This window comes from Myxine glutinosa, chromosome 11 (assembly GCF_964187855.1).
Source record: "Myxine glutinosa chromosome 11, kmMyxGlut1.1, whole genome shotgun sequence".
Classification (NCBI taxonomy): domain Eukaryota; kingdom Metazoa; phylum Chordata; class Myxini; order Myxiniformes; family Myxinidae; genus Myxine; species Myxine glutinosa.
The window spans coordinates 118604518-118632030 of NC_136271.1; the positions used below are offsets into that span (position 1 = coordinate 118604518).

The 27513-nt window shown below is 43.2% G+C and overlaps 1 protein-coding gene across 1 annotated transcript; it reads left to right on the plus strand.

The window, feature by feature from the left end:
• Positions 1 to 13610: 13610 nt before the first annotated feature.
• On the plus strand, positions 13611 to 23217 carry LOC144894210 (uncharacterized). The gene is made up of 4 exons (XM_078786311.1): positions 13611 to 13727; positions 17729 to 18360; positions 18520 to 19095; positions 23196 to 23217. The coding sequence occupies exons 1-4, from the start codon at positions 13611 to 13613 to the stop codon at positions 23215 to 23217; spliced, it is 1347 nt and encodes a 448-aa protein (XP_078642437.1).
• Positions 23218 to 27513: the final 4296 nt, after the last annotated feature.

A 27513-nucleotide genomic window follows, 5' to 3' on the forward strand; every position in this document is an offset into this window, starting at 1 on the left:
CGAAAATTGAACAATTTACAAACTTGGCCTATGTTGACCTTTTGACCGATGTTGACCATAAAAACATCTCCAGAGATCCTGTGTGGAGATGGGAGAAGCTTCCAGAAGGACAACCATCACTGCAACACTCCACCGCTCTGGGCTTTATGGCAGAGTAGCCAGACGGAAGCCTCTCCTCAGTGAAAGACACATGAAAGCCCACTTGGAGTTTGCAAAAAAGCACCTAAAGGACTCTCAGACTGTGAGAAACAAGATTCTGTGGGCTTTCATGTGTCTTTCACTGAGGAGAGGCTTCGTCTGGCTACTCTGCCATAAAGCCCAGAGCGGTGGAGTGTTGCAGTGATGGTTGTCCTTCTGGAAGCTTCTCCCATCTCCACACAAGATCGCTGGAGCTCAGCCAGAGTGACAATCGGGTTCTTGGACACCTCTCTTACCAAGGCCCTTCTTCTCCGATTGCTCAGTTTGGCCGGGCGGCCAGCTCTAGGAAGAGTCCTGGTTGTTCCAAACTTCTTCCATTTAAGAATTATGGAGGCCACTGTGCTCTTGGGAACCTTCAATGCAGCAGAGATTATTTGTCGGCTTCCCCAGATCTGTGCCTCGACACAATCCTGTCTCTGAGCTCTGCAGGCAGTTCCTTCGACCTCATGGCTTGGTTTTTGCTCTGATATGCATTGTTAGCTGTGAGATCTTATATAGACAGGTGTGTGCCTTTCAAAATCATGTCCAAACAATTGAATTTACCACAGGTGGACTCCAATCAAGTTGTAGAAACATCTCAAAGATGATCAAGAGAAATGGGAGGCACCTGAGCTAAATTTCAAGTGTCATAGCAAAGGGTTTGAATACTTATGTCAATGTGATATTTCAGTTTTTTCTTTTTAATAAATTTGCAAAACTTTCTAAAATCCTGTATTCTCTTTGTCATTATGGGGTATTGAGTGTAGATTGATGAGGGAAAAAATGAATTTAAACGATTTCAGCATAAGGCTGAAACATAACAAAATGTGAAAAGAGTGAAGGTGTCTGAATACTTTCTGAATGCACTGTGTGTATATATATATATATATATATATATATATATATATATATATATATATATATATATATATATATATATATATATATATATATATATACTATATATATATGTATATGTATATATATATGTATATAGATATGTATATATATATGTATATATATATGTATATATATATGTATATATATATATATGTATATATATATGTATATATATATGTATATATATATGTATATATGTATATGTATATGTATATGTATAATGTATATGTATGTATATGTATATGTATATGTATGTATATGTATGTATATGTATATGTATATATATATATATATATATGTATGTATATATATATGTATATATATATATGTATGTATATATATATATATATGTATATATATATATGTATGTATATATATATATATATATATGTATATATATATATGTATGTATATATATATATATATATATATATTGTTACGGTTCTCTCGCCGGCCTTCTTCCCCTTATCAAGGGGGGATTAATCCCCTTGTCTTTACTGGCCTGGCGGAACCGAGACTTATTTAGTCCTTTCCGGGCGAGCGCAAAATAGGGTTTCGGGACCAAATTCTCGCTCGTACCTAAGTACTCGTGCCGCCACGGAAACGAGGTAGCAAGCCTCGCACGAACCACGTGAGGTTGGAGTATGCCAAGCGGTTTGCGTACACGTGATCCGCGCAGTCTCAATTGATGGACCCCGATTAGAGTGATCTTATTCGTGCCACGCTTAGTCAAATGGAGAAATCACGGGAATGATCGAATCAAGAAGAAAGGAAGAACAGATGGGTTTAATGATTCCCACACGTATGTACAGTTCAGGACGAAGAGACACAGAGCAAGCTTAGACAGTCTTACTTATCCCTGGGACAACAGGCCCGTCTCACACACTCACACAGGGGATTGCAGATGTCGATGTTCACCAACGCGCCGATGTGGTTGTCCAGGATCGGCCCCGTCTGGCTCTCTGTGGTCCACGTGCGTCCCGCGGAGATGGTGATCGGCAAAGACAGGGACTCGTAGCGCGTCTCTCGAACGAAGGCGATATATCGGGCGGAACGGCAAGGGGCGGACTTTTACGGCAAAGGGCGGACTTTTACGGCAAAGGGCGGTTACTCAGCCGTTCTCATGCAAGTGCGGCAAGGCGCATCAAGCTCATCAAGCACCGCGCGTTCTGGCTGTAAGTTCTCCTTAATGTCTTCCTCCCTCCCGGCAAGTCCTTTGGGTTCTCCAGCACTAGTCCTCCGCTTCAGTCCTTTCGAGGGCTTTGTGCATCGGGTTATATAGGCACGCCCAGCGAACCTTCTGGAACTCACCAGACTCTTCTCACCATGCCCTATGACGCCACCACCCCTGAGCTCTGATTGGCGGCTCATGCTTACCGTCATCGCTTCTGCTGCTCCGCCTTGACTCCGCCCCGATCCTCCTCCGCCTCCCTCCTGTTAACTCGCCCAAAATGAACCAACGTTAACAAACTGTATTAAGGTTACGGATGTAGGATGATCGGTGGCAGTAGGGCCTATTTTCCTGGCTTTACACAACGCAGAATTAACACTGGAAAGGGCCTATTCTCACACATACTAAGAAATAACTATACTACAAATGAGGCTACATGTTGCTTGTGTGACTATCTATGGGGGACAGACTTTAACCTTTATTCGGCTCACTTTACAGACTCAAAACCGTAACAATATATATATATATATTGTTACGGACGCGGTTAAGATGTTATTATGGGCCGAGCGGATGGTCAACCGCGACCGTTACAGGATCCCCGATTGGCCCGACTCCCCAACGTTGACCAGATCGCACCACAGATATTCAATTTGGAAACCTCTAAAGCGACCGAAAGAGAAGGAAGAGAGAAGAAGACAGAGTACGGAGGAATAACAGGATTTATTATACACACAAGCAAAAAGAAGGAGCGATCAAAGTTATTTACAAGCAATGGATGGAAGAAGCAGTCACACAGTGAATCGTTAGCTTATACTAGTCAATTTACTTAACCCCAGGACAACGATTAGGACAGACGACGTTCACACTTACACGGGGGATATTGCAGGCAGGTATGGCTTGAGGATGGATGGTTGTTTTGGGAGGCAATGGAGGGTCCAGCGTGGATTGCTGCCTGGCGCGTCCTTTTCGTGGCCTGCGGCCCCTTAGCTGCCCCCTTAGCTGCAGCGCAGCTGTCGCACGATGGCTCGCACACACCTGCTCGTTCAGGCGTCTTCCTTCTCCCCAGCAACAACGAGCGACAGCAAGCAAGAGGACGGGGTCAGAGCAAGAGGACGGGGTCAGAGCAAGAGGACGGGGTCAGAGCAAGAGGGTGGAGTGCGTCCCGCGGCGGCTTATATTGGTTTCCTCACCGAACCTTCGCGCACTTTCTCGGGGGTTCCCGCTCCGCCCTCTCTTAGCCAAACCCCTTGTTCTGGGTTGGATGAGCGGGGCCGACTTACTCCTCCCCCCTATGACGAGGGGGGCGACCCGTCTTCTCTAGCCACTCCCCTTGTTCGTAATGGCCGCAAATGGCGAAAACCAGTCAGCAGCTGCAGGTAAGGCGCCGTCACGTTGCACAGCAGTTCAGTACTGCAATAAACGGTTGTTGTCAAAGCTCAAGTGGGGGAATCCCTGGCACTTGAGCTGCCATGGATCATCGGAGGGGCCTACGCTTTATTTCGTTTGATGCAATGCAGAGTCAATCTAGTGGGAAACACATATTTAGCCTACATAGAATAAGGAAATAAATTATTTAAAAAGATATATCGTGGCCTGTGTGTAAGTTTCATGGAATTAACTAGGAGGACGGCTGCGACCATTATTTACATTACGAGGGTGTTACACACAACAAAACCATACTTTTCACATTCGTTACACTTTCTCAAAATTGTTACACTTCTCAAAACCGTTACACTTCTCAAATTCGTTACAATATATATATATATATATATATATATATATATATATATATGTATATATATATATATATATATATATATATATATATATATATATATATATATATATATATATATGTATGTATATATGTGTACACAAACACACACACACACACACACTGCAGGGTAAGAAGTTGACGTTTTGAGAACAATTGAGAATAACTTGTTCACAGAACTTTTTGAACTCTGCATACAAAGCTATTCAGGAAAGTACCAATAAGTCTGGGTGCACACTGACACAAGAGAGCAAGAGCAGTGTTGTTAAACCAAGTATGTGAAGCTCAGTTATCTCAAAGGATTCCCGCAGGAAAGAATGTAGCAGTGCATCAACATCAAGTAATGTGTCAAAGTTGAGATGTCACGCACAGAAACACATGCAGTGGGAATTAAGCCACACAGAAGCATTGTTTGACATTGCTCCTAAACACGTGAGTTGTTTATACATTCGTGGGATGGAAGGCAGCAAGTGAAAGATGATGACTCTTGTCTTTTTGTCCACTATATTTGATGTGCCATGAATTCATCCGATGGGGTTGGCTGAACATCCTGCCCTGATACAAGTCACACACAAAGATTGTCCTCCAATGATTGATATTGAAGTTCAGATTTGAACCGTGGTCACTATAATAAACTGTTTTCTTTTTTCAGCAACACACCATAGGACACAACGCAACTACAATTGGTGTGTTTCTGGCAAAACTTTTGGTAATGCTTCTTCTTTATACTCCATCTTCAGCAGATTTGTCATCTTGTGACTTTATTGTAATTTCTGTAGTTAAATTAACATCAGAAATAACACAATAGGTCATCAGCATGTACACGACAGCATTCAAGACATTCAGTTTTGCTCCGACAACGTCGCGTGATATTCCAAAAGGACGCCCTTTAACAGGCCCTCCAGCCCTTTAACAATTACAAAGTTTTTTTTTTGCTACAGAAGACGCATTTGAAAGAAACACCCATCAGTATTTGCTAGTGTAAGCCAAATGTTTGTTTGATTAATGTGATCCTTAAAATTTATCGCCACACCTCATATTGTGCCTGAGGATTAGCATATCAGCATAAATTGTGCAATATCTGGGGAGGATTTAAAAAAATACTCGTATGTACCAAAATATATGACTTTAATCCCATTACAGGTCAACATTGAGAAGGTCAGGGTAAAAAAAAATACTTAAAGTAGAAATTCATGCATGTTTAAAGCAAATTATTTAATTGGATTTTTTTAAAATCGCACCCATGTCCGATGGAAGTGGTTCCGTTTGGCATTTCCAATACGAAATAGGCAAAGCCCAGAAACAAACTATACCCTTTTGAATTACCCTTTAGAACCCTTCAGAATTACACTTTAGAATTACCCTTCAGAGTTACCCTTCAGAATTACCCTTTATAATTACCCTTTAGAACCCTTCAGAATTACACTTTAGAATTACCCTTTAGAATTACCCTTTAGAATTACCCTTTAGAATTACCCTTTATAATCACCCTTTAGAATCACCCTTTAGAATTACCATTTAGAACCCTTCAGAATTACACTTTAGAATTACCCTTTAGAATTACCTTTCAGAATTACCCTTTATAATTACCCTTTAGAACCCTTCAGAATTGCACTTTAGAATTACCCTTTAGAATTACCTTTCAGAATTACCCTTTATAATTACCCTTTAGAACCCTTCAGAATTGCACTTTAGAATTACCCTTTAGAATTACCCTTTATAATTACCCTTTATAATTACCCTTTAGAATTACCCGTTAGAATTACCCTTTAGAATTACCCTTTATAATCACCCTTTAGAATCACCCTTTAGAATCACCCTTTAGAATTACCCTTCAGAATTACCCTTCAGAATTACCCTTCAGAATCACCATTTAGAATTACCCTTTAGAATTACCCTTTAGAATTACCCTTTAGAATTACCCTTTAGAATTACCCTTTAGAATTACCCTTCAGAATTACCCTTTATAATTGCCCTTTAGAACCCTTCAGAATTACACTTTAGAATTACCCTTCAGAATTACCCTTTGGAATCACCCTTTTGAATTAGCCTTTAGAACCCTTCAGAATTACACTTTAGAATTACCCTTTAGAATTTCCCTCTATAATTATAGCATGGTGTTTGTGCCTGGTGTTGGCTTGGTGTTGCCTGGTGTTGGTGCCTTTATAATTACTAGGGCATGCCCGTACTATATCTATATCTAAAATTATATCCCCCCCCTCTATTTACATGAAATGGTTTGGTCCATGAAATGTTTTGGTCCATTCGCAACGCCAAAGCGAACGGCGAACGCTTTACATGAAATGGTTTGGTGCATGAAATGTTTTGGTCCATTAGCAATGCCAAAGCGAACGGCGAACGGCTTGCGAGTACAGTGACAATCCCCCCGGGGTTTTTATTAGTTTTAAAACATAGTTTAACGCCAACATAGCGCCAACATAGTTTGCAAACGTGAAATAAATGAATACGCTCTCAAATGTGCCATCCGAGGCAGAGTGTGTCCGCCACGTTCGGCACACGCGATAGCTCGCTGCTCTCTGATTGGTTGAATCGTTTTTTGGACATAGCTCGGTAAGTAATTGTCCGATTAATATGAAACCTTGAAAAGGCACATCCTCGGGTCCCCAGCAATATACCTGGCAAGTTTAAAGTATATCGGACCCGTGGTTGTCGAGAAACAGCGGTCACAGACAAACAAACGTACAAACGTACAAACAAACACACAGAGATTACTGGAATTATAGATAGCCTGGTGTTGGCTTAGCGGTTAGGGTGCCGGCTTAGGATCCTGGGTTCGAATCCCGGTCGATCGCTGAATTAACACCAGGGGGGTTGACTCAGCCTGTCATCCTTCCGAGGTCGGCAAATTGAGTACCAGCTTGCTGGGATGAATGATCCTGGTGTGTACCCCAGTTTAGAATAGGTACACTGTATCCCTGCACATCGTAAGAGGCGACTAAGGGTTGGCGTCAGGAAGGGCATCCGGCCATAAAAAAAACATTGCTTCAAACAGGGAACCATGATTGTCATGGGGCCCACAATGCTAACCCCTGCTCTAGCGGGGAAAATGGCCTTAAAACGATCATTCATTCATTCATTCAATCATCCTTTAGAATTACCCTTTAGAATTACCCTTCAGAATCACCCTTTAGAATCACCCTTTAGAATTACCCTTTATAATTACCCTTTAGAATTACCCTTTAGAATTACCCTTCAGAATTACCCTTTATAATTACCCTTTAGAACACTTCAGAATTACACTTTAGAATTACCCTTTAGAATTACCCTTAAAATTACCCTTTAGAATTACCCTTTAGAATTACCCTTTAGAATTACCCTTTAGAATTACCCTTCAGAATTAACTTTTAGAATTACCCTTTAGAGTTACCATTTAGAATTACGCTTTGGATTTACCCTTTATGACCCTTTAGAATTACCACTTAAAATTACCCTTTAGAATTACCCTTCAGAATTACAATTTAGAATCGCCCTTTAGAATTACCCTTCAGAATTACAATTTAGAATCGCCCTTTAGAATTTCCCTATTGAACCCATTAAAATCACCCTTCAGAATTACCCTTTATAACACTCTAGAATTACACTTTAGGGCCCTTTAGAATTACATTTTAGAATTACCCTTTAGAATTACCCTTTAGAATTACCCTTTATAACCCCCTTGAATTACCCTTTAGAATCCAGTAGAATTATCCTTGAAAATTATCCATTTAAACCCATCAGAATTATCCTTTAGAACCCTCGATAATTTCACTTTAGAACCCATTTGAATTACCCTTCCGAACCCATTAGAATTACCCTTTAGAACCCATTAGAATTACCTTTTAGAAGCCATTAGAATTACCCATCACAATTACCCTTTCAAATTACCCTATATAAACCTTTAAAATCACCCTTCAGAATTACGCTTTATAACCCTCTAGAATTACACTTTAGAGCCCTTTAGAATTGCATTCTAGAACCCTCTAGAATTACCCTTTAGAACCCTTTAGAATTACCCTTTATAACCCCCCTTGAATTACCCTTTAGAATCCAGTAGATTTATCCTTGAAAATTATCCATTTAAACCCATTAGAATTATCCTTTACAACCCTCGATAATTTCACTTTAGAACCCATTAGAATTACCCTTCAGAACCCATTAGAATTACCCTTTAGAATCCAGTAGAATTCTCCTTGAGAATTATCCATTTAAACCCATTAGAATTACCCTTTCGAACCCATTAGAATGACCCTTAGAACCCATTATAATTACCTTTTAGAGCCATTAGAATTACCCATTACATTTACCCTTTATAATTACCCATTATAAACCTTTAAAATTACCCTTTAGAATTACCCTTTGGAAACCCCGATCATAAACTGACATTTGTAGACAGACGGACAGACAGAAGTGAACCAATTGGTTGGACCATAAGTTCACTTTAACCCCGCTTTACGCTTTAACCCAGTGAACCATAAGTTCACTACTTAAACCCGCTTTTCTTAACTGCTTAACCCCAATGACAGAGTTGGTCTTACATGCTTTGCCAGCATTTATATTTACTGTATATCCCCCACCCCCACTTCCCCTCTTTTTGTCCCCCGTCGCACCGCGGAGCGAAAGGGGGACTATGGTTTTCCCCTCCGTCCGTGTGTGCGTGCGTGCGTGCGGACGTGCGTGCGTGCGGACGTGCGTGCGTAAGCGAAGGACCGAATTTTAATTTGGTGTGTGGGTGCAACTCGGCATAAGGAAGAACCCTATTGAAAATTGGGTCGCCACGTCAAAATCCAAGATGGCCGCCTTGCGTCTTCCACTTTGTCAACTCGCATCACTTCAACGACGGGGGACCTAGGCGTAACGCTTGTTGTTGTTACTACATCATAAAAACGCACAATACAAATGAAAATTATCCATTTTTTATTATTATTATTATTATTATTATTATTATATATGCCAATTCATGAAATATTTGGCCTACACCCCACAAAGACAGTTTAATGTTAACATCGTGTTTCTTAGTTAAATCAATTTTTATTCTATACCACTTGCATTTCCTCTCTTGTAAATAAATAATATCAGCCATTCAATTCATCTAGCAGCAGTTGAAAACATAAGATTACGCTCAAAGTGACAGACTCAACTACAGGTAGGGTGCAAGCTAAACAACATGTAACTAACACGTGAAATACGGATTAAAGAAAGCTAAATCCAAAGCTCAAAGCTCTTTCTTTTTGTTTACAGAAAAGCTTCTCAAAACGCCTCTGAACAAAGCCAAGACAGCTCCCCAAATAGACACCGCAGATCTTTCGACAAATTAAATAATTCCAGACACTTGGTTTGGAAAGATCTGTATTATACATAAATTGGGTATGCCGGTGTCTTCTGATACCTTTGGGAGATGGATGCCACTGCCTTGCATAACCCCAGGTTACCTGTGGGCAAGGTGTTGTCAGCCCCCCTTAGCAACCTGTCAGCAACCTGTCAGCCCCCCTTACCAGGTTAACGGTCCGCAGCCATGCGTTTTAAATGGCAGATGGCTCTGCACATCTGATGGATGAGAGTCCAGTTGACTCCAACAGCACGGGCGGAAGAGGGTGAATTCCCCAACTGCAAGCAGAGAGACAGAGGAGTGGCGACCCCCATCCATAACACACACTTACGTGTGTGTACCAGCCAGAGAAAGGCATTGCCATCATTGCCCGAGGAGACTCGACATCATCATCACACATAAATTATGTGACAAAAACATCCTTTGGAGTTTCTCTTAAATAACTACATTAACCTGGTGATATAGGACTCACACACATAACATACACAAACCATGATTGCCATTGGTTAATCCTTTTTGCAGTTTCTACATTGTATTAACCAGAAAGGCACTAGGTAGACCGAGTACCTCCGCCAGGCTGTTTATGTTTTGCATCTTACTGATAGACCGGATCTTCACCAAAATCAAATCGATTTGGTCTTGTCGCACACGCAACATGTCCACCAAATTTCGTCCGAATCTATCTATAACTTTTTGAGATACCCTGCTCACAGCCAGACAAACCAAAAAACAAGAAATATATTGTGCATAGCAAAATCCCTAAAACAAGTTGTTGACCTTTGGCCTACGTTGACCTTTTGATCTATGTTGACCTTTTTGCCTATGTTAACCTCAAAAATAATTGGTGATTGAATTCAGTGTTCTGATATGCAAATCCTCTTCGAATTTCAAGTCAATTGGAGGAAAATTGAGGATTTTTGAAATTGCACTTAACTTGTTGACCTTTGCCTTATGTTGACCTTTTGGCAAATGTTGACCGAAAAAAATATAGGTGGCTGATTTCATCGATCAAGTATGCAAATTCTCTTCACCTTTCAAGTCAATCAGATGAGATTTGACGATTTTAGAAATCACGCCCATGTTGATCTTTTCACCTTTAGACCTCAAAAATACTTGGTGGTTGGATTAAGTGACCGGATATGCAAATCCTGTTCAAATTTCAAGTCAATCGGATGAAAATTGAGGATTTTAGAGATTGCACCTAAGTTAACCTTTGGACTATTTTTACATTTTTGCCCTTTGACCCCAAAAACAATAGGCTTCTTGCTTATGACCAACTCTACCATTTGGTGAAGTTTCGTGAAGATTTGTTGAAAATTGTGATCTGTAGGTGACTGACATACAGATAAACAGACAAGAAATATGCCGTGCATTGCATGATATTTGCGAAATCCCTAAAATACGTTTTTGGCCTATGATGACCTCACACATAATTGGTGGTTGAATTCAGTGACCTTATTTGCAAATCCTCTTCAAATTCCAAGTCAATCGGATGAAAATTGAAGATTTTAGAAAGTCCACCTTAAGTTGTTGACCTTTGGCCTATGCTGACCTATTAGCTTTGATGACCTCAAAAATAATTTCTGGTTGATTTCAGTGACCTGATGTGCAAATCCTCTTCAAATTTCAAGTCAATGGGGCGAAAATTTAAGATTTAGGAAATTGACAAAATTGTTGACCTTTGGCCTATGTTGACCTTTTGACCTCAAAATCAGTAGGCTTCTTCCTTTTGGCCAACTCTACCATTTGGTGAAGTGGCGTAAAGATCGGTTTAAAATTGTGACCTGTAGGCGATTGACAGACAAACAGACAGACAGAATGACGCACAAGATCAAAAGTACATACCTCGAAGCTATCCTGCCAGGCCAAATAGTGTTAATATACTCATCAAAATGTATACATTTGTATATTTACTTGCATATGAAAGTTAAGGAATACAGGCAAAGGAGCAAAAAAAGTCATTTTCACCTGCCATGTCATTTGCAAGTAGAGCTGATAAAGTCAGCACCGTCTCCAAGTTACAGGGAGGTTTCCATGTGATTTCCCCTTGCTGACTTTGATTAGAAACAGGTGCCTGGCCAGCCAAAATAGAGATTATATCAATGGGTCGAACATGGCCATACTGATACAATCATTCAAGGAGAAATGGACAGGGGGATGTGTGACTGAAACTTCATCAAAATACGGTCGTGATAAACTTTCACACACGTGCAGTATATGCACACTTCAGCATGATACTTAGTATTTCACTGAGAAACACTTGATTGATATATATATATATATATATATATATATATATATATATATACGTATATATATATATATAATATATATATATATATATATATATATATATATATATATATATATATATATATATATATATATATATATATATATATATATATACTAGCAGAAGTACCCGGCATTGCCGGGCGGGGGAGGAGGAGGGGAGGGGGAGGGGGAAGAGGAGGGGAGGGGAACAGGGGGGAGGGGGGAAGGGGGGGGGAGGAGGAGGGGAAATTTAAGGTGTGCTGTAGTTGCTCTGAGACGTACTGATTCCGAATATGCCTTTGGTTTTTCTCTGCGATGAGTAGTTCTCGAGTTATAAGAGGACAAACAAACAATACATACTTTACTGCTATATATATATATATATATATATATATATATATATATATATAAATTTAGTTATTAAAAAAAAAAATACATATATATTTATATGTATTTATTTATGTATATCTATGTATTTATATTTATTTACATATATATATATATATATATATATATATATATATTTGTGGATATATATATATATATATATATATATATATATATATTTTTTTTTTTCATATAATTATTTACATATATATAAAATGACAACCGGTTGTTTCCTTAAATCCGAAACACATTCTGAGCAATATCTGTCAAAAGCTCAATTAAATTAATGACCATTTAATAAAGAGGCTGCCGGCTGTCATTCACAATGGAGAAACGCTGATTTATAAAGGGTGTTCACAAAAAAATTCAACAAAATATACTAACTATACTCCAAAACATGCTAAAATAAGTATATAATCCATGATTCATGGTTCATGCAGAGCGTCCATGGCTGGGGTTACAATGCTGGACGGGTCGCCACTCCGACGCAAGAAGTCAGGGTAGGAATTATTAGGAATTTGTTCAGGATGCTGGCGATAGCTCACCTACAATTTGTGAAGGACACCGTTGGATCGTTAACGTCCACCAATAAATGCCGGCAGGTGAGATGCACAGTTTCACGTCCATGCGAGGGAGAGCGCACACATTGATGAGTCATCCTGCCTGCGAAACACCAGGATGATAGTTTATAGCTAAGCTGAGATCAGGTACATAACGAGGCGTACACATAAATAAGAATAATTCATAGATTGCGTCCTTATTAATTACTAGGTGGGGTACCTGGTTTTACAACCCGGTGCTGTACTAATCCCGTTGGCATTTTGAAAAAAAATGAATAAATATGGGTGGGGGCTAAAAACACCTCCCTACACCCACTAAGGAATGGGGTCGGGGATCATTTAATATTACCTTTCACAGCTACAAACACTACAGAGCGATTTAAAAAAAAAATTAATATCAAAAATTCAAACAAAAAAATTCAAACTGTTTTTGCCTAAAACACTCCCCGGCACTCACTGATGAACCTCTGAAAGTTTGATGACGATCCGTTTGGCCGTTTCCAATAAAAAATTTCAACAAACAAACAGACACACAAAAACTGCTCTCTTATAGTATAGATATGTCCTTTTATATTGAAATCATGGCATGTCTCGGACTATTGTGAGTATCTTTTCGTGGAACCCTTTTCACTCCACTCTTACTTTTTCTTATGCCAGCAAACTAACTTGGTTACTTTTCTAAATAGTTTGTTAAAACTCACTTTACTCGTGAAGATATTATTGGGCCAGTGTTGTGACTCAAGCCAAACTGAATGATGAAAAAGATTAATGTTATTGAAAAGTTATCACACAGACCATCAGTCCAAGTATAGGGTGAAAACAGTGTGAAAACAGTCTTGGCATAAAATATACAACGGTGGTTGCCATTGCCTTCCCAAATAGTAATCTGGAGGAATGAAATTGGAATTTGGCCTGCATACTAAGACACATGGGTCACTCGTTTTAGCCCCCATTAGACTTAGTCCGAATGAGGGCTTTGTGGCATGGGTCTCGTCTGTCCGTCCGTCCATGTGTGCGTGCGTCCGCAACCATATCTCAGAGATGTATGGACCGATTTTGTTCATACGTGGCAAAAAGGCAACACATGATGGCTTACATACGCACATTATTTCGTTTCTCGATCTGATAAAAGATGGCCTACTGGCGGCCATCTTAGTTGTAAAAAAACCCCAATATTGACCACGTCCTCAACCATTTCTCGGACATGCATTTACCGATCTTGTTCAAACTTGGCACACAGAAAATGAATGATTGATTACATATTCACGTCATTTTGTTTCAAGATCAGATGCAAGATGGCCGACTGGCGGCCATTTTGTTACTTAAACGTGTCCCCAACTTTTTCGCATCATCTCGACATGATTTTGTTCAAACTTACAAAGACAATACATGAGAGTATACATATGTAGAGGATTTTGTTTGGTAATCCAACCAAAGATAGCTGACTGACGGTCTTTAACGCCGTACAGCAAAATTACTAAAACCACGGGGCAATGACATTTTATATCTTTTCCTTATCTATCTATAATTCCATTAATCTCTGTGTGTATGTGTGTATGTGTGTATGTTTGTCTGTGACCGCTGTTTCTCGACAACTACCGGTCCGATATACTTTAAACTTGCCAGGTATATTGCTGGGGACCCGAGGATGTGCCTTTTCAAGGTTTCATATTAATCGGAGAAGTAGTTACCGAGCTATGGCGATTTCTTTACCAAACACTGCAAGCCGTTCGCTTTGGACCAAACCATTGCATGTAAATAGAGGGGGGGGGTTCTGTGGTCGTTGCGAATGGACCAAACCATTCATGTAAATAGAGGGGGGGGGTTCTGTGGTCGTTACTGCCACGTGGTTTCAAAGTTTTTTTTTGTTGTTGTTGTTTGCACGCATGTTTTTTTGCACCCACGTACGGGCACGCCCTAGGATGTTTACACACACACACACCCCTACACAAATTTTTTTTTTTTTTGGCAAGGAACGGGCACCCACGTACGGGCACGTCCTAGCTTATATATAGTACGGGCATGCCCTAGTCTATCTATAATTCCACTAATCTCTGTGTGTATGTTTGTTTGTTTGTTTGTTTGTCTGCGACCGCTGTTTCTCGACAACCACGGGTCCGATATACTTTAAACTTGCCAGGTATATTGCTGGGGACCCGAGGATGTGCCTTTTCAAGGTTTCATATTAATCGGACAATTACTTACCGAGCTATGTCCAAAAAACGATTCAACCAATCAGAGAGCAGCGAGCTATCGCGTGTGCCGAACGTGGCGAACACACTCTGCCTCGGACGGCACATTTGAGAGCGTATTCATTTATTTCACGTTGGCAAACTATGTTGCCGCTATGTTGGCGTTAAACTATGTTTTAAAACTAATTAAAACCATTTCATGTAAATAGAGGGGGGGGGGATTGTCACTGTACTCGCAAGCCGTTCGCCGTTCGCTTTGGCGTGGCGAATGGACCAAAACATTTCATGGACCAAACCATTTCATGTAAAGCGTTCGCCGTTCGCTTTGGCGTTGCGAATGGACCAAAACATTTCATGAACCAAACCATTTCATGTAAATAGAGGGGGGGGGGATATAATTTTAGATATATATATAGTACGGGCATGCCCTAGTTGTTTAAATTAGCATTGGACCTCTCATGTCCACAAGTGAGAGTTGAAAAAAGGGACAGGTGTAACATCTTTTCCTAAAGGGGGGGTGCATTTTCTAATGCAATACCCTGTGTGCAAAGCACCATGATGAGAAGTTTGCAGGTTGATTCATATTAGGAATTTATCCCTTGGATAGAGAAATTGGAGTTGAGTTCATCGTCCCCCAAGGTATTCTGCCATCAAATTTAAAACAAAAAAAATCTAAAACGATCGAAAGTTTTAAAAAAGTATAAAATATATTGCAAATTATAAGAAATGTTTAACATTTATAATATTGTTGCGAATATGGAATTTGGCCTCCATATCCGCTTGTAAATATTCCCCTATTTCTCCAATACTCCCCAACTTTCCCCAATCCCCCATTCCCTAGTCCCATTGCATGTAAATAACACTCAGTAGAGCCGACCTTCCCCTTATTCCCCCATTAAATGTCGTGCCCAGGTCCACCGCACCACACGTAGACCACTTTCGGACATCTTCCTAGTTATTCTTAATCTATGTCAGTTAAGGACTCGTTTCCATTAATTCTGACTCTTCGTTGCACCAGAATGTGATTATATGGCATCAGTAGTGAGTTTAGGACCTTTCCCATACCTCCTTCCATCTTCTTCCCCAACAATTACAACAACAACAGAGGAGATGGCGGCGGCGCGGGGGAGGATGCGTCCTCACACCGGCTCGATTAGCGCCATTGACCACGCGCTCCACGGGGTTACCACGGAGGGGCTGGCTGACAGCTCCTCCTCAAGGGCGGAGCCTGGTAACCCCCCGCACCCAATCAGAAGGGCGGACCGATTCCATCTGGGGCGGCGCTAACGAGCCGAGGGCGTGTCACTCCCCGCCGGATATACGCGGCCCCGCGCCGGATGTGACGTCAGATTCGCCCCCAGCTGGAGAAAGAACGTTGCCTGCGATCGCTGAGAGGAAGAGAACCCGCCTGTGAAAGAACGTTACCTCCGAGCGCTGTGACCTCCCCGCATCTTTGGACCGGACTGTACCCTGCTTTGAGCCAAGAGTGCACCTTGAGCCATCGCTATCTGCCTTTCCTAGCCATCAATCCCCGTGTGAGTCAGCCATTGTCCCGTTTACCTGTCGTCTGTCCGGGGTTAATATAAGTGTGTCTAAGTGCCTGTCTTCCTGTAATATACCTCTAGCCCCTGTAATCTAACCTTTTCCGTACGAATATAATTGAGAATCGAAACATTGGTGTCTGTCATTATAATTCAGCCGGGTGTCTTCTTTTTCTTATTGAGCCAGCGTAACGCGACTTCGTCAACGTCGAGTATAATCGGGTAATTTGTGCGGACACGACGGCCATTCCGCTCGGCCCACCTTAACATCAAAGTCGTGTCTGTAACAATTGGTGTCGAGGAGTGAGATTCGGACCCGGGACTAAATTAGTTAGGCCCAAATTTTGGGAGGGAAAATCGATTCGGAGCGCGTACTGCGCTCGACAAAATCGATCCGGAGCGCGGTCCCGCGGTTACTGCGCTCGACGAAATTATAACAGCAAAATTTGGATTTGTGTTACGAAACTCGAATTTTGAAAGTCGCGCTATGGCGGATCAAGACGGCTGGGGTCCGGTAGGGGAGAGTGAAGCAGGGTCGGTCCAGGACCAAAGTGAGACACGTGAGGAGAGCGAAACAGCGGGGGTAGCAGACGCGCGAAATGGCGCCTCGCACATAGCTACGGCGGCCGCACCCGCTGCACAAGTGGGAGGGATGGCCCAGATGCAGGTCCTCATGGAGCAATTTATGGCGCAAATGCAGGCGTCCCTCAAACTGCAGAGTAACCAATTGGGGAACCGGATGGATGCTCAGGGTGAGCGATTGGAGGACCAAATGGGGGTAATGGGGAACCGGATGGATGCTCAGGGTGAGCGATTGGAGGACCAAATGGGGGTAATGGGGAACCGGATGGATGCTCAGGGTGAGCGATTGGAGGGCAAAATAGGGGTAATGAGGGACGAAGCGAGGGGTACCAGTGAGGGATTAGACAATAATTTTAAGGGATTAGACAATAATTTTAAGGGATTAGACAATAATTTTAAGGGATTAGACATGAAATTTGGGAAATTAGACGATAGATTAGGGGAAATACAGGAGGGGTTAACGGGGGTAGAAAACAGAATGGCCGCTCAAGAGAATCAAATGGAAGGGATGCAAAAAGGGTTAGAGGGGTTAGAAAACACCATGGAAGGCAAATTGAGGGACATGAGGGACCAAGCGGAAAGGGAAGTTAACCAAATGGGGCAGCAGATAGAGGGGGTCAGAATGGGGGTAGAAGCCAAACTGGATGCTCACAGGGAGGAAATGGAGCAGATGAGGGTGGCATCTGGGCAGGAGATGCAAGTGATGGGAGAAGAGATCAGAAGAGGAGTGAGTGAGGAGGTCGGAGGAGTGCGCGAGGAGGTGAGGCACTGTAAGGAGCACATGGAGAAGGAGGTGAGAAAGGGGACTGTAAAGTTACAAGGGGGCATAGAGGTCCTGACACAGGAGGTGGAACAGCTGACGGAGGGACAAAAAGAAGTAAAGGAGCAGGTTCAAAGGAACACTGCGGTATTAGGAGGGTTGAAAGCGACACAAAACGACATAAAAAACGACTTGATAGCGACAAAGAGGGAATGTCAGATGGTACGTGAGGGACTGACAACGAGGTTGGACGAGGTGATAGAGGTAATGGAGACGAAGGACCGGCAGGTGAGGACGCACATGGAAACGGTCAAGGTAGCCTTAGAGGATGAGCTTGAGGAGACGTACCGGGGAATAAAAGAGGTGAAGCAGAAATTAGAAGAAGTGGAAGAAGGGGTGAGCGAAATTAAGAAGCGACGGAGAAAGGATAAGAAAGAGATAAAGGAGGAAGTAAAAGAATTGGTCCAAAGTCTGTGTTCGGATCGGGATGATGTGCTCATTAACCGGATGAGGGATTCGCAGGTGATGGAGGAGAAGCGAAGAGGAAGAGGACCCGGTGTAAGTGGTGACCAATATGGTCGTGCGTATGATGCGCCAGGGGATTTAAGAAGCTTGGGGGTCGAGATAGACCCGGGTGTTCGTGAGAGGCCGTTGGTGAAGTGTGCGACAGGTCTGGTGTGCGAAAGAGGAGGTGTGCGAGAAAGTCCGACTCTGGGGTGTGTGAGGAAAAAGTGCGTGCCAAGGAGTAGTGAGGGTGCTGGCGAGAGTGAGTCGGTCGTAGCGCGTGTGCGAGGGGGCACATGGAAGCGCGGTGTGGTGAGTGTTACAGAGGGTGTGACGGGAGAGTGTGCGCGAGAAAGGTGTGTGACGGACAGGTGCATGAGGAAAGAGTGCGCTGTCAGAAGTAAGGAAGAGTGTCCACCTGTGGTGAGTGTTACAGAGGGTGTGATGGGAGAGTGTGCGCGAGAAAGGTGTGTGACGGACAGGTGCATGGGGAAAGAGTGCGCTGTCAAGAGTAAGGGTGAGTGCGCTGTCAGGAATGGAGGTGAAAGTAGTGAGAGTGACATGGAGCGTGAGTTAGTTGTGACAGGTGAGCGAGGATGTACACCTGGGATGGAAGGATGCACACCTGGAATGGTAGAGCGAGAGTGGGAATGCACGCTGGAGTTGGTGGTGAGGCACGTGGTTGGGTGTGCGAATGAGGGCACACCTGTGATTGTCACAGAGGAGGTGACCGAGGAGGGGGTGCGAAGCGGTGTATTGGTGAGGTGTGCGAGCAACGAATGTGTGCCAAAGTGTTCGGTGGTCAGGTGTGTGACCAAGGCTGTGAGTGGAATGGGTGTACCTGGGTGTGTAAGGAAAGGTACGAGGAGCATGGGCACGGCGGGATGTGTGAGCAAGGAACGGGCTTCGGGGTGTAAGCATGCAGGTGAAGCATCGACATTAAACGGGTTAGAGGTTAGGTCGACTTTTAGCCGAATCGGGCCCTCGGTGCGTGCTGGGCCTCGCTTTGAACGGCCGCGTCCGTGCTCCACTAGGCGGAGCGGGCAGCCCGATAGGAAGGGTCGTTATGGCGACCACGTTTTGGTGAGGCATTCCGGCAGGCCGAGATCGAGCCATGGGATGGCTCCGTGCCGAGATGGTGCGTGGTATCTCGGCCCGGGTAAACCTCCTTCCCTGCACCGAATGCGGGATGTATCCAGCCGCTGGCACAAAACAACCAGCATCCATTGCTTGGCTTTACGAAGCCGGGCTTTGGACAGGGATTGGCGCACCGAGAGGTATTAGTGAGTAAACTGGGTGATGAGGTTAGTGTTTTGGACCCAAAATTAGAGAAAAACAAAATTTGATGATTGGCAAAGGATTGGCAGTAGTGATTGGCAGATGATGGGCAGTGATTGGAAAATTTTTGAATTGTTGGATTTGGACGAGCGAAATTGGTAGTGAGAGACCCCCGATGTGGTGGGATGGCAAAACCACCATCCTTCCCATATGGGGGCAAAGGAGCAATAGCTTATGGGGTGTATGGCAGTGAAAACTAGCCCGGGTGGGTTAGGATATTGTGTGTAGGGATCTAGAGAAGATGACCTTAGGTGACGTTAAGATTAGTTAGTGACTGATACCTGTAGTGGGGACGCAGGTAGATTAGTATGGATGATAATGACGAGGGAGCGCAATAGTTTAAAGGGACGACTGGGAAGCGCAAGTTTCAGAAGGGAGTAGTTAGATGAGATGATGCCGTGTTTGTGAGAATTGAACAGGTGTGATTGCACAGGTGTGCAACTGGACAGGTGTGTGGAGCAGTGTATGAGTAGTGAGTGTGTGGATCAGCGCGAATGCGCTTGGGGAGAGAAGGGTGCAGGTGGCACCAGGTGTGAGAGCACAGGTGTGCAAGTACAGGTGTGTGGAGAGAGTTGGAGTAAGTGGTACGGAGTGGTGTGCATGGTGCGAAGGTGTGGATGGGGGAAGAGTGGACCCCTTTCACGAGTACCCGGGGCGGGTAGTGTAAGTGTTAGGTAGAGGGTACAGGTAAATTGTGGTTGGATATTGGCATTTGTGGTGCGGTGGCAGAATGGTGTTGTGGATGGGTGCATTAGTGTTGTGGAAATGGCTGGGCGTGTAGCCTGTTAGTGTGTGTAGTTGGTTGGGCACTCCACCACTGTGAGGATGTCGGCCAGGTGAGGCCGCAGGTGGGCTCTGGGAGCCGGTAGAGTTGTGGATGGGGCCCGAGGATCCGGAGGATGGACCCGGGTAGCCCAGTGCCAGAGAGGGCACCGAGTGGGGAGAGTGCCAGAGGGCCTTCCCCTGGTAGTTAGGTTAGGGTAAGGAGCAGGTAAGCTCGGAGGCAACTGCAGTGGTGGAGGTGTGCAGGTGGGTAGACCCACTGGGAGAGGTACACGTCGCAGCCCAGAAATTGTACGAGGGCACCGGGAGATGAATCGGGGGAGTGAGACCCCAAATTGAAGAGCACCGCAGTTTGGCCAATGGGAATTGGTTTTTAGAACCCATAGTGTAAGAGGGCCAATGGTTTGGCCGGAGAAAGACCCCGGGTAGTGTAAAGTTGTTAAAGTCATTTAGGAGATAGTTAGGATTGATGAACCTGTCGCACCATACGCAGCCACTTACCTGTGGTGATGATGATGACTCCACACCTGTGTTTTCTTTGTTTTGTTGCAGGAAATGGAATTGCTGTGTGGATTGTGAGACGCATCACGACGTGGATGAGACATTGGGGTGATTCCATCTCTCCCTCCCTAGGAGGGACTGATGATGAATTGGTAATGGCAAATTATGATGTTGAGTTGGAGATGGCAAATTATGATGTTGAGTTGAAAATGGCAAATTTGATTGGTTAGGAGGGAGAGAAGACGAATTTGGTTTATGGGAGGAACGGGGAAGACAGTAGGGATGTTTGTTGATTTGTAAAGTAGATGTTTATGGGTAGTGTTGTGTTGTGTGGATACAGTAAGGGGTAAGGGAGGGGCCATGTAGGTTACCTGGTGGGGGGGGGGGGGCGTACGATAGGAACGTACCTGTCTCACCTGGTTCCCATGTGCCCCCAGTGTGCATCACCTTACATTGCGTGCACTTTTGCGCCCTTACCACCTTACTCACTTGTCTGCTTCTTTTGTCTCCCACCTCCGAGGATCTGGCTTTGGGGTGGAGAGAGAGGAGAGAGAGGTGCTGGCTGCGCAGTTGTGGGCCTGCACTTTCGCTGTTTGCTGCCGGGATCGATACACCATATGGACCGCAATGTTTGTGGCCACCCACAATGGACCGCAGTTCGTTTGCGGCCAAGCACCACCCGGGGATGGACCTATGGGTCAACGTGGCACCTATGCCATAAAGGTGAACCACTGTTAATTAACACCACTGAAGGCCACACGAAGAGCAAGAGACACCTGCAGGGTTAGGGGTTGTCGAATTTATTTTTATTCCAATGAACAATGGTGACTGCACCGATTGGTGGTGGGGTGGTGCTTTTGATGCTCGGGAAGGGTGCTCTGCACGTTATTAAAGGCCGTCGGCCACAGAGCACTAGTGGGTTGGTGTATCGATGCTGGCAAGCGCGCTCTCTCTATGCATAACATCTGCATGTGTTCCTCCAAAAACAGGTCCTGGATCGTAGTGTAAATAGCAGCGTAGTCGTGTAAATAATGCTCCCTACCGGCTGTGTGTAGTTTGAGAATTCTTTCCGGATTCGGTTATCCTGTGGGTGTGTTTCTGTGAGGAGAAGGGTGCAACGTCGCAGGGGGACATATTTACTCATTTGTGAATATCTGTAAAACTGTCGCACTCAGGGTAGAGTTAATAGTAGAGGGAACTACATTGCGTGCCACACTAAAGTAGGTAAAAATTTATCGGGTCGGGACGCCCCGAGGGTAGAGAAGGGTGCAATGTTGCGAATATGGAATTTGGCCTCCATATCCGCTTGTAAATATTCCCCTATTTCTCCAATACTCCCCAACTTTCCCCAATCCCCCATTCCCTAGTCCCATTGCATGTAAATAACACTCAGTAGAGCCGACCTTCCCCTTATTCCCCCATTAAATGTCGTGCCCAGGTCCACCGCACCACACGTAGACCACTTTCGGACATCTTCCTAGTTATTCTTAATCTATGTCAGTTAAGGACTCGTTTCCATTAATTCTGACTCTTCGTTGCACCAGAATGTGATTATATGGCATCAGTAGTGAGTTTAGGACCTTTCCCATACCTCCTTCCATCTTCTTCCCCAACAATTACAACAACAACAACAGAGGAGATGGCAGCGGCGCGGGGGAGGATGCGTCCTCACATCGGCTCGATTAGCGCCATTGACCACGCGCTCCACGGGGTTACCACGGAGGGGCTGGCTGTCAGCTCCTCCTCAAGGGCGGAGCCTGGTAACCCCCCGCACCCAATCAGAAGGGCGGACCGATTCCATCTGGGGCGGCGCTAACGAGCCGAGGGCGTGTCACTCCCCGCCGGATATACGCGGCCCCGCGCCGGATGTGACGTCAGATGCGCCCCCAGCTGGAGAAAGAACGTTGCCTGCGATCGCTGAGAGGAAGAGAACCCGCCTGTGAAAGAACGTTACCTCCGAGCGCTGTGACCTCCCCGCATCTTTGGACCGGACTGTACCCTGCTTTGAGCCAAGAGTGCACCTTGAGCCATCGCTATCTGCCTTTCCTAGCCATCAATCCCCGTGTGAGTCAGCCGTTGTCCCGTTTACCTGTCGTCTGTCCGGGGTTAATATAAGTGTGTCTAAGTGCCTGTCTTCCTGTAATATACCTCTAGCCCCTGTAATCTAACCTTTTCCGTACGAATATAATTGAGAATCGAAACATTGGTGTCTGTCATTATAATTCAGCCGGGTGTCTTCTTTTTCTTATTGAGCCAGCGTAACGCGACTTCGTCAACGTCGAGTATAATCGGGTAATTTGTGCGGACACGACGGCCATTCCGCTCGGCCCACCTTAACATCAAAGTCGTGTCTGTAACAATATGTCAAAAATTAAGGGATTATATATTAGGACCTAATTCACGAAAAATTTCACTGTCAAAACAGAAAAGGCAAACATGAGTATTAACAAACACTTTGGACTGAGGGAGGATTGAAAAGGGTTGTAAAGAAAAATGTGAGGATTGGCTCTTAGTTGGAATACAGAACAGAGTGTATTGTCATGCCTCGTACCACCTTCTACCTCCATTCGCCAGTGAGTCCACTGCAGCCATCTGCAGAGCCTTGTGCTGATAAATGTTTGGGTTGGACTTCTGTAGCTGTACCACAAAGATCCAGTGATAATGAATAGTACTGCCATTCATGAATAGTGATGTCGTAACCTTGCCTTGAATGAGCAGCATTACTATGAATGGAAGAAGCATCTGCAAGACTACTGCAAAAATATAGAAATGTTTGAAGGTGTTGCAGCATAAGACCATAGATGGGAACATTTTCTTTGCCAAGTTCTCAAATAAAAGTTGTGAATAGCTCATGTGAAGTTATTTTTTGTATACAGATCGAGGCTCATGGAAGAAAGAGCTAGAGCAGAAGGGAATGGAACAAAATGTAAAAGGGGAAACACCAACAGCAGAGTTGAAGTGACAGTGAGATCAAGGGAAGGGGGATAGGATAGATGGGGGTGAACAAGCTGCACAAAAGCTGAAACACAGCAAGACGAGGAAGGGGAAAGCGAGGATGAAATAGAGCAAGGATCAAACCATCTGACAGCTTGACAGGTATGACGAAAATCGAGAGAATCAACAATTGATTGATTAATTGTGTAATTAAAATAAATTGTAAAATAATTAACTTCTTAATTATTTGGCTAATAGCATATCTAAACCACCACTGTTTCATCCGAATCTGTAACTTTTAGAAAATGAAGTAATCAAAAAATTAAATTATTAATCAGGTAATTGATTAAGTAATTAATCAATAAATTAAAAATACCCTTTACAGCCAAATCACTTGGTCACTGTGGTGTCCAAATATCAGCTTCCTAGCTCAAAGGATGGCAAGAGAGAACCTTGGCCTTTGACCTATATAGTCAAAAAGCATTGACAGCCTCACTTTCGTCCTTTGGAATTCTCTGGTAAAGTTTGATGAAGCTCTGGTAAAGTTTGATGACAGCTGAAAGTGTTCGCGAATCATCGCACTCACGGACAAACAAACAAGAAGACGTCATGCGGAGCACGATACTTGCAAAATCCGCCCCCCACGCACGAGAAAAAATAATTCCATTGATACAGCAAAATGTCCATTTCATCAAGATTAAAATTGACAATCTTGATCAAAGCTCGGATCAACAGGAAGAAAAGTGACGATTTTTCAGATGAAAAATTATGATTTTGGAAGGTTGACCTTGAGTTGACCATTGACCTTTTGACCTAAAAAATAGTTAGTTTCCCTATTCAGTGACTCAATGTACAAATGCTGTTCAATCAATTTTCAAGTCAATCAGATGAAAATTGAGGATTTTAGAAATGTGGCCCATGTTGACCTTTTGGCCGACGCTGACCTCAAAAATACTTGGTGGTTGAATTCAGTGATGAGATATGCAAATTCTCTTCAAATTTCAAGTCAATTAGATGAAAATTGAGGATTTTAGAAATTTGGCCTATGTTGACCTTTTGGCCTATGTTGACCTAAAATATAATACGTGGTTGAATTCAGTGACCAGATCCTCTTCAAATTTCAAGTCAATTGGATGAAAATTGAGGATTTTAGAAATTTGGCCTTTGTTGACCTTTTGGCCCATGTTGACCTCAAAAATACTTGGTGGTTGAATTGAGTGACCAGATATGCAAGTCCTCTTCAAATTACAAGTCAATCGGATGAAAATTGAGGATTTTAGAAATTTAGCAAAGTTGGTGACCTTTGGCCTATGTTGACCTTTTGACCTATTGACCCCAAAACAATAGGCTTCTTGCTTTTGACCAACTCTACCATTTGGTGAAGTTTCGTGAAGATCGGTTGAAAATTGTCGTGATCGTGAAGATCGGACAAACAAACAGACAAACAGACAAACAGACAGACAAACAAACAGACAGAACCACAAACACAACCGACCAACATACTTGAAAAATCTTCGATTTGGCAAGTAACAAGACAGATCAACATTAGGAGGTGAAGGAGAGGGGTGAAAAAATAATCAATAACCTGGAAAAGGGGGGGTACTTGGGAATGGGGTCTTTTAGATCACAAATCGTCGTGTTATTTTTAAGTCCATTTCTCAGATATGGGCTTCGCTGGGAGGGCCAGCATTGATTGCCTATCCATAATTGGTTAATGTTGGCCAACCTTCTTCAACTGCGATGGGTCATGTGATGGTGCTCCCGAAATGCTGTTCTGTATAAGAGGTTCCAATATTTCGAACCACTGATGATGAAGGAATTCGTGAAAAACGTCCAAGTCCAGGCCTGTGGTTTGTTGACTTGGAGAGGAGCATGGGAATGTCGCTCCAATACATCTGCTCACTTTGTTCTCGATGGTAGAGCTCGTGCCTTTGGGAGATGCAGCCGAAGTATCCTTGGCTTGTTGTTGCCATTCCTCCTCCAAACAGTACAGACACTGCAGCGACGATGAACTGATGATGAACACATTGAATGTTAAAGCCAGCTGATGAGGTTTAATATTTTTCTTAATATTATTAATCACCTCCGCACACTAAACGAATCCCTATTAGTAATTACAAGGCTGCAAGTTGTCTAACTGTCTTATCTTATCGAATTGTCTCGTGAATCTTCCAACAGACGAGGTGATATGTATTCTGTAACATGGACATCACCCAAAGGGATGGAGGCGTTATAATTATTGGACAGATATTGCCAAATGACGTAAGTACGTGTGGATCAGATCCAGATGTCTCGCGCTGTACGAGCCCAATCAGTGACGGCCAGGATCACGTGACAAGTTGGCTATCCAAGGATAATTGTAATCAGCGATCTTCCGTATTACATACACTAGCGTGACTCGGCGCGCTCCGCGTGCCTCACCACACGTCGTTTCAGAGGGGTAGGCATCTTTGACCATTTCGGTGTCTTTTGGGTCTTCATGGTGTTTTGGGTCTTCAGGGCCACTTTGGTCTTCAGGGTCTTTTGGATCCTCTGGGCCTTTAAGGGTATTTTGGGTCTTTGAGGTGTTTTTGGGTCTTCGGGTCTTTGGTGTCTTCAGAGGCTTTTGGATCTTCGGTGTCTTTTGGGTCTGTGGGGTCTTCAGGGGCTTTTTGGGTTGTTTTGGGTCTTTGGGGTGTTTTTGGTCTTCGGGGTGTTTTGGGTCTTCTGGGTGTTTTGGGTCTTCGGGGTGTTTTGGGTCTTCGGGGTGTTTTGGGTCTTCGGGGTGTTTTGGGTCTTCGGGGTCTTTTGGGTCGTTTGGGTCTTCAGGTCTTTTGGGTCTTCGAGGTGTTTTGGGTCTTCGAGGTTTTTTTTGGGTCTTCGGGGCGTTTTGTATCTTTCTTTGGGGTATTTTGGGTTTTTGGGTATTCAGGGTCTTTTTGGGTCTTTGGGGTGTTTTGGGTCTTTGGGGGTCTTCAGGGTATGTTGGGTCTTTGGGGGTCTTCGTGGTCTGAAGGGTCTTGGGGGAATTAAAGGGTCGTCAAAGGTCTGAGGGGTCTCAGCAGTCTTAACGCAATTAATAGGGTTAATTAAGAGGGTGGTAATGGTAATTTTATTTGAAGTAGAAGAAGAAGACGTTTTCGTCGCATATAAACATACATACATAGCGAACCATATACGTTTGCTCCATTATAAAAAGATATACAGAAGGAAAATAAAATTCCATTCAATGAAGAAAAAATACTTATTTGCTTTCAAAACGTTATTTTTCGATCTTATTACACTTTTTAAAATATCACGTGACCTAATTTTGTGACGTTGTACATCTAATTTGCATATTAATTATCGGCTCAAAGTAATACATTAATTTTCCGAATTTTCGTTTTTTTGCATTATTCAAATTACAACTTTTCAATACATAGATTTGGAGTCTGTATTTACAGCAGTAAAAAAAGCATATATCATGAACTAACCAATGCATATAATTACCATATTTAAAAATACATTCAACATTTTGTAAAATTATCTTTACCTCATCAGAAAAGATAAAAATTAAAAAGTTAGGCATTGGATCTCATTCTTAATAGTTTTTGGTCATTTGATACATTTAAAAGATGAACTGTGCCAAATTTGAAACACACTTCTCTTCTGCTTCAAAATTTATGATGAAAAATGCCATGAGTATAGAATGTAGATTCTAAGATAAACACTTTTAAAGTTTTGCTCATGATTTATGAGTGCGGAATCATATGCGCTTCCAAAATAAACAGGTTAATCATGATTTTGTTTGTACATGACTTGAATTTTAATTAATTAATCATGATTTTAAT

Coding starts and splice junctions, on each gene's coding strand:
- LOC144894210 (XM_078786311.1), top strand. CDS start 13,611: ATGTATGGACCGATTTTGTTCATACGTGGCAAAAAGGCAACACATGAT. Junction 18,361..18,519: donor CGAGAAAGTCCGACTCTGGG/GTGTGTGAGGAA, acceptor TGTGACGGACAG/GTGCATGAGGAAAGAGTGCG. Junction 19,096..23,195: donor GAAGCATCGACATTAAACGG/GTTAGAGGTTAG, acceptor CTGTCAAAACAG/AAAAGGCAAACATGAGTATT.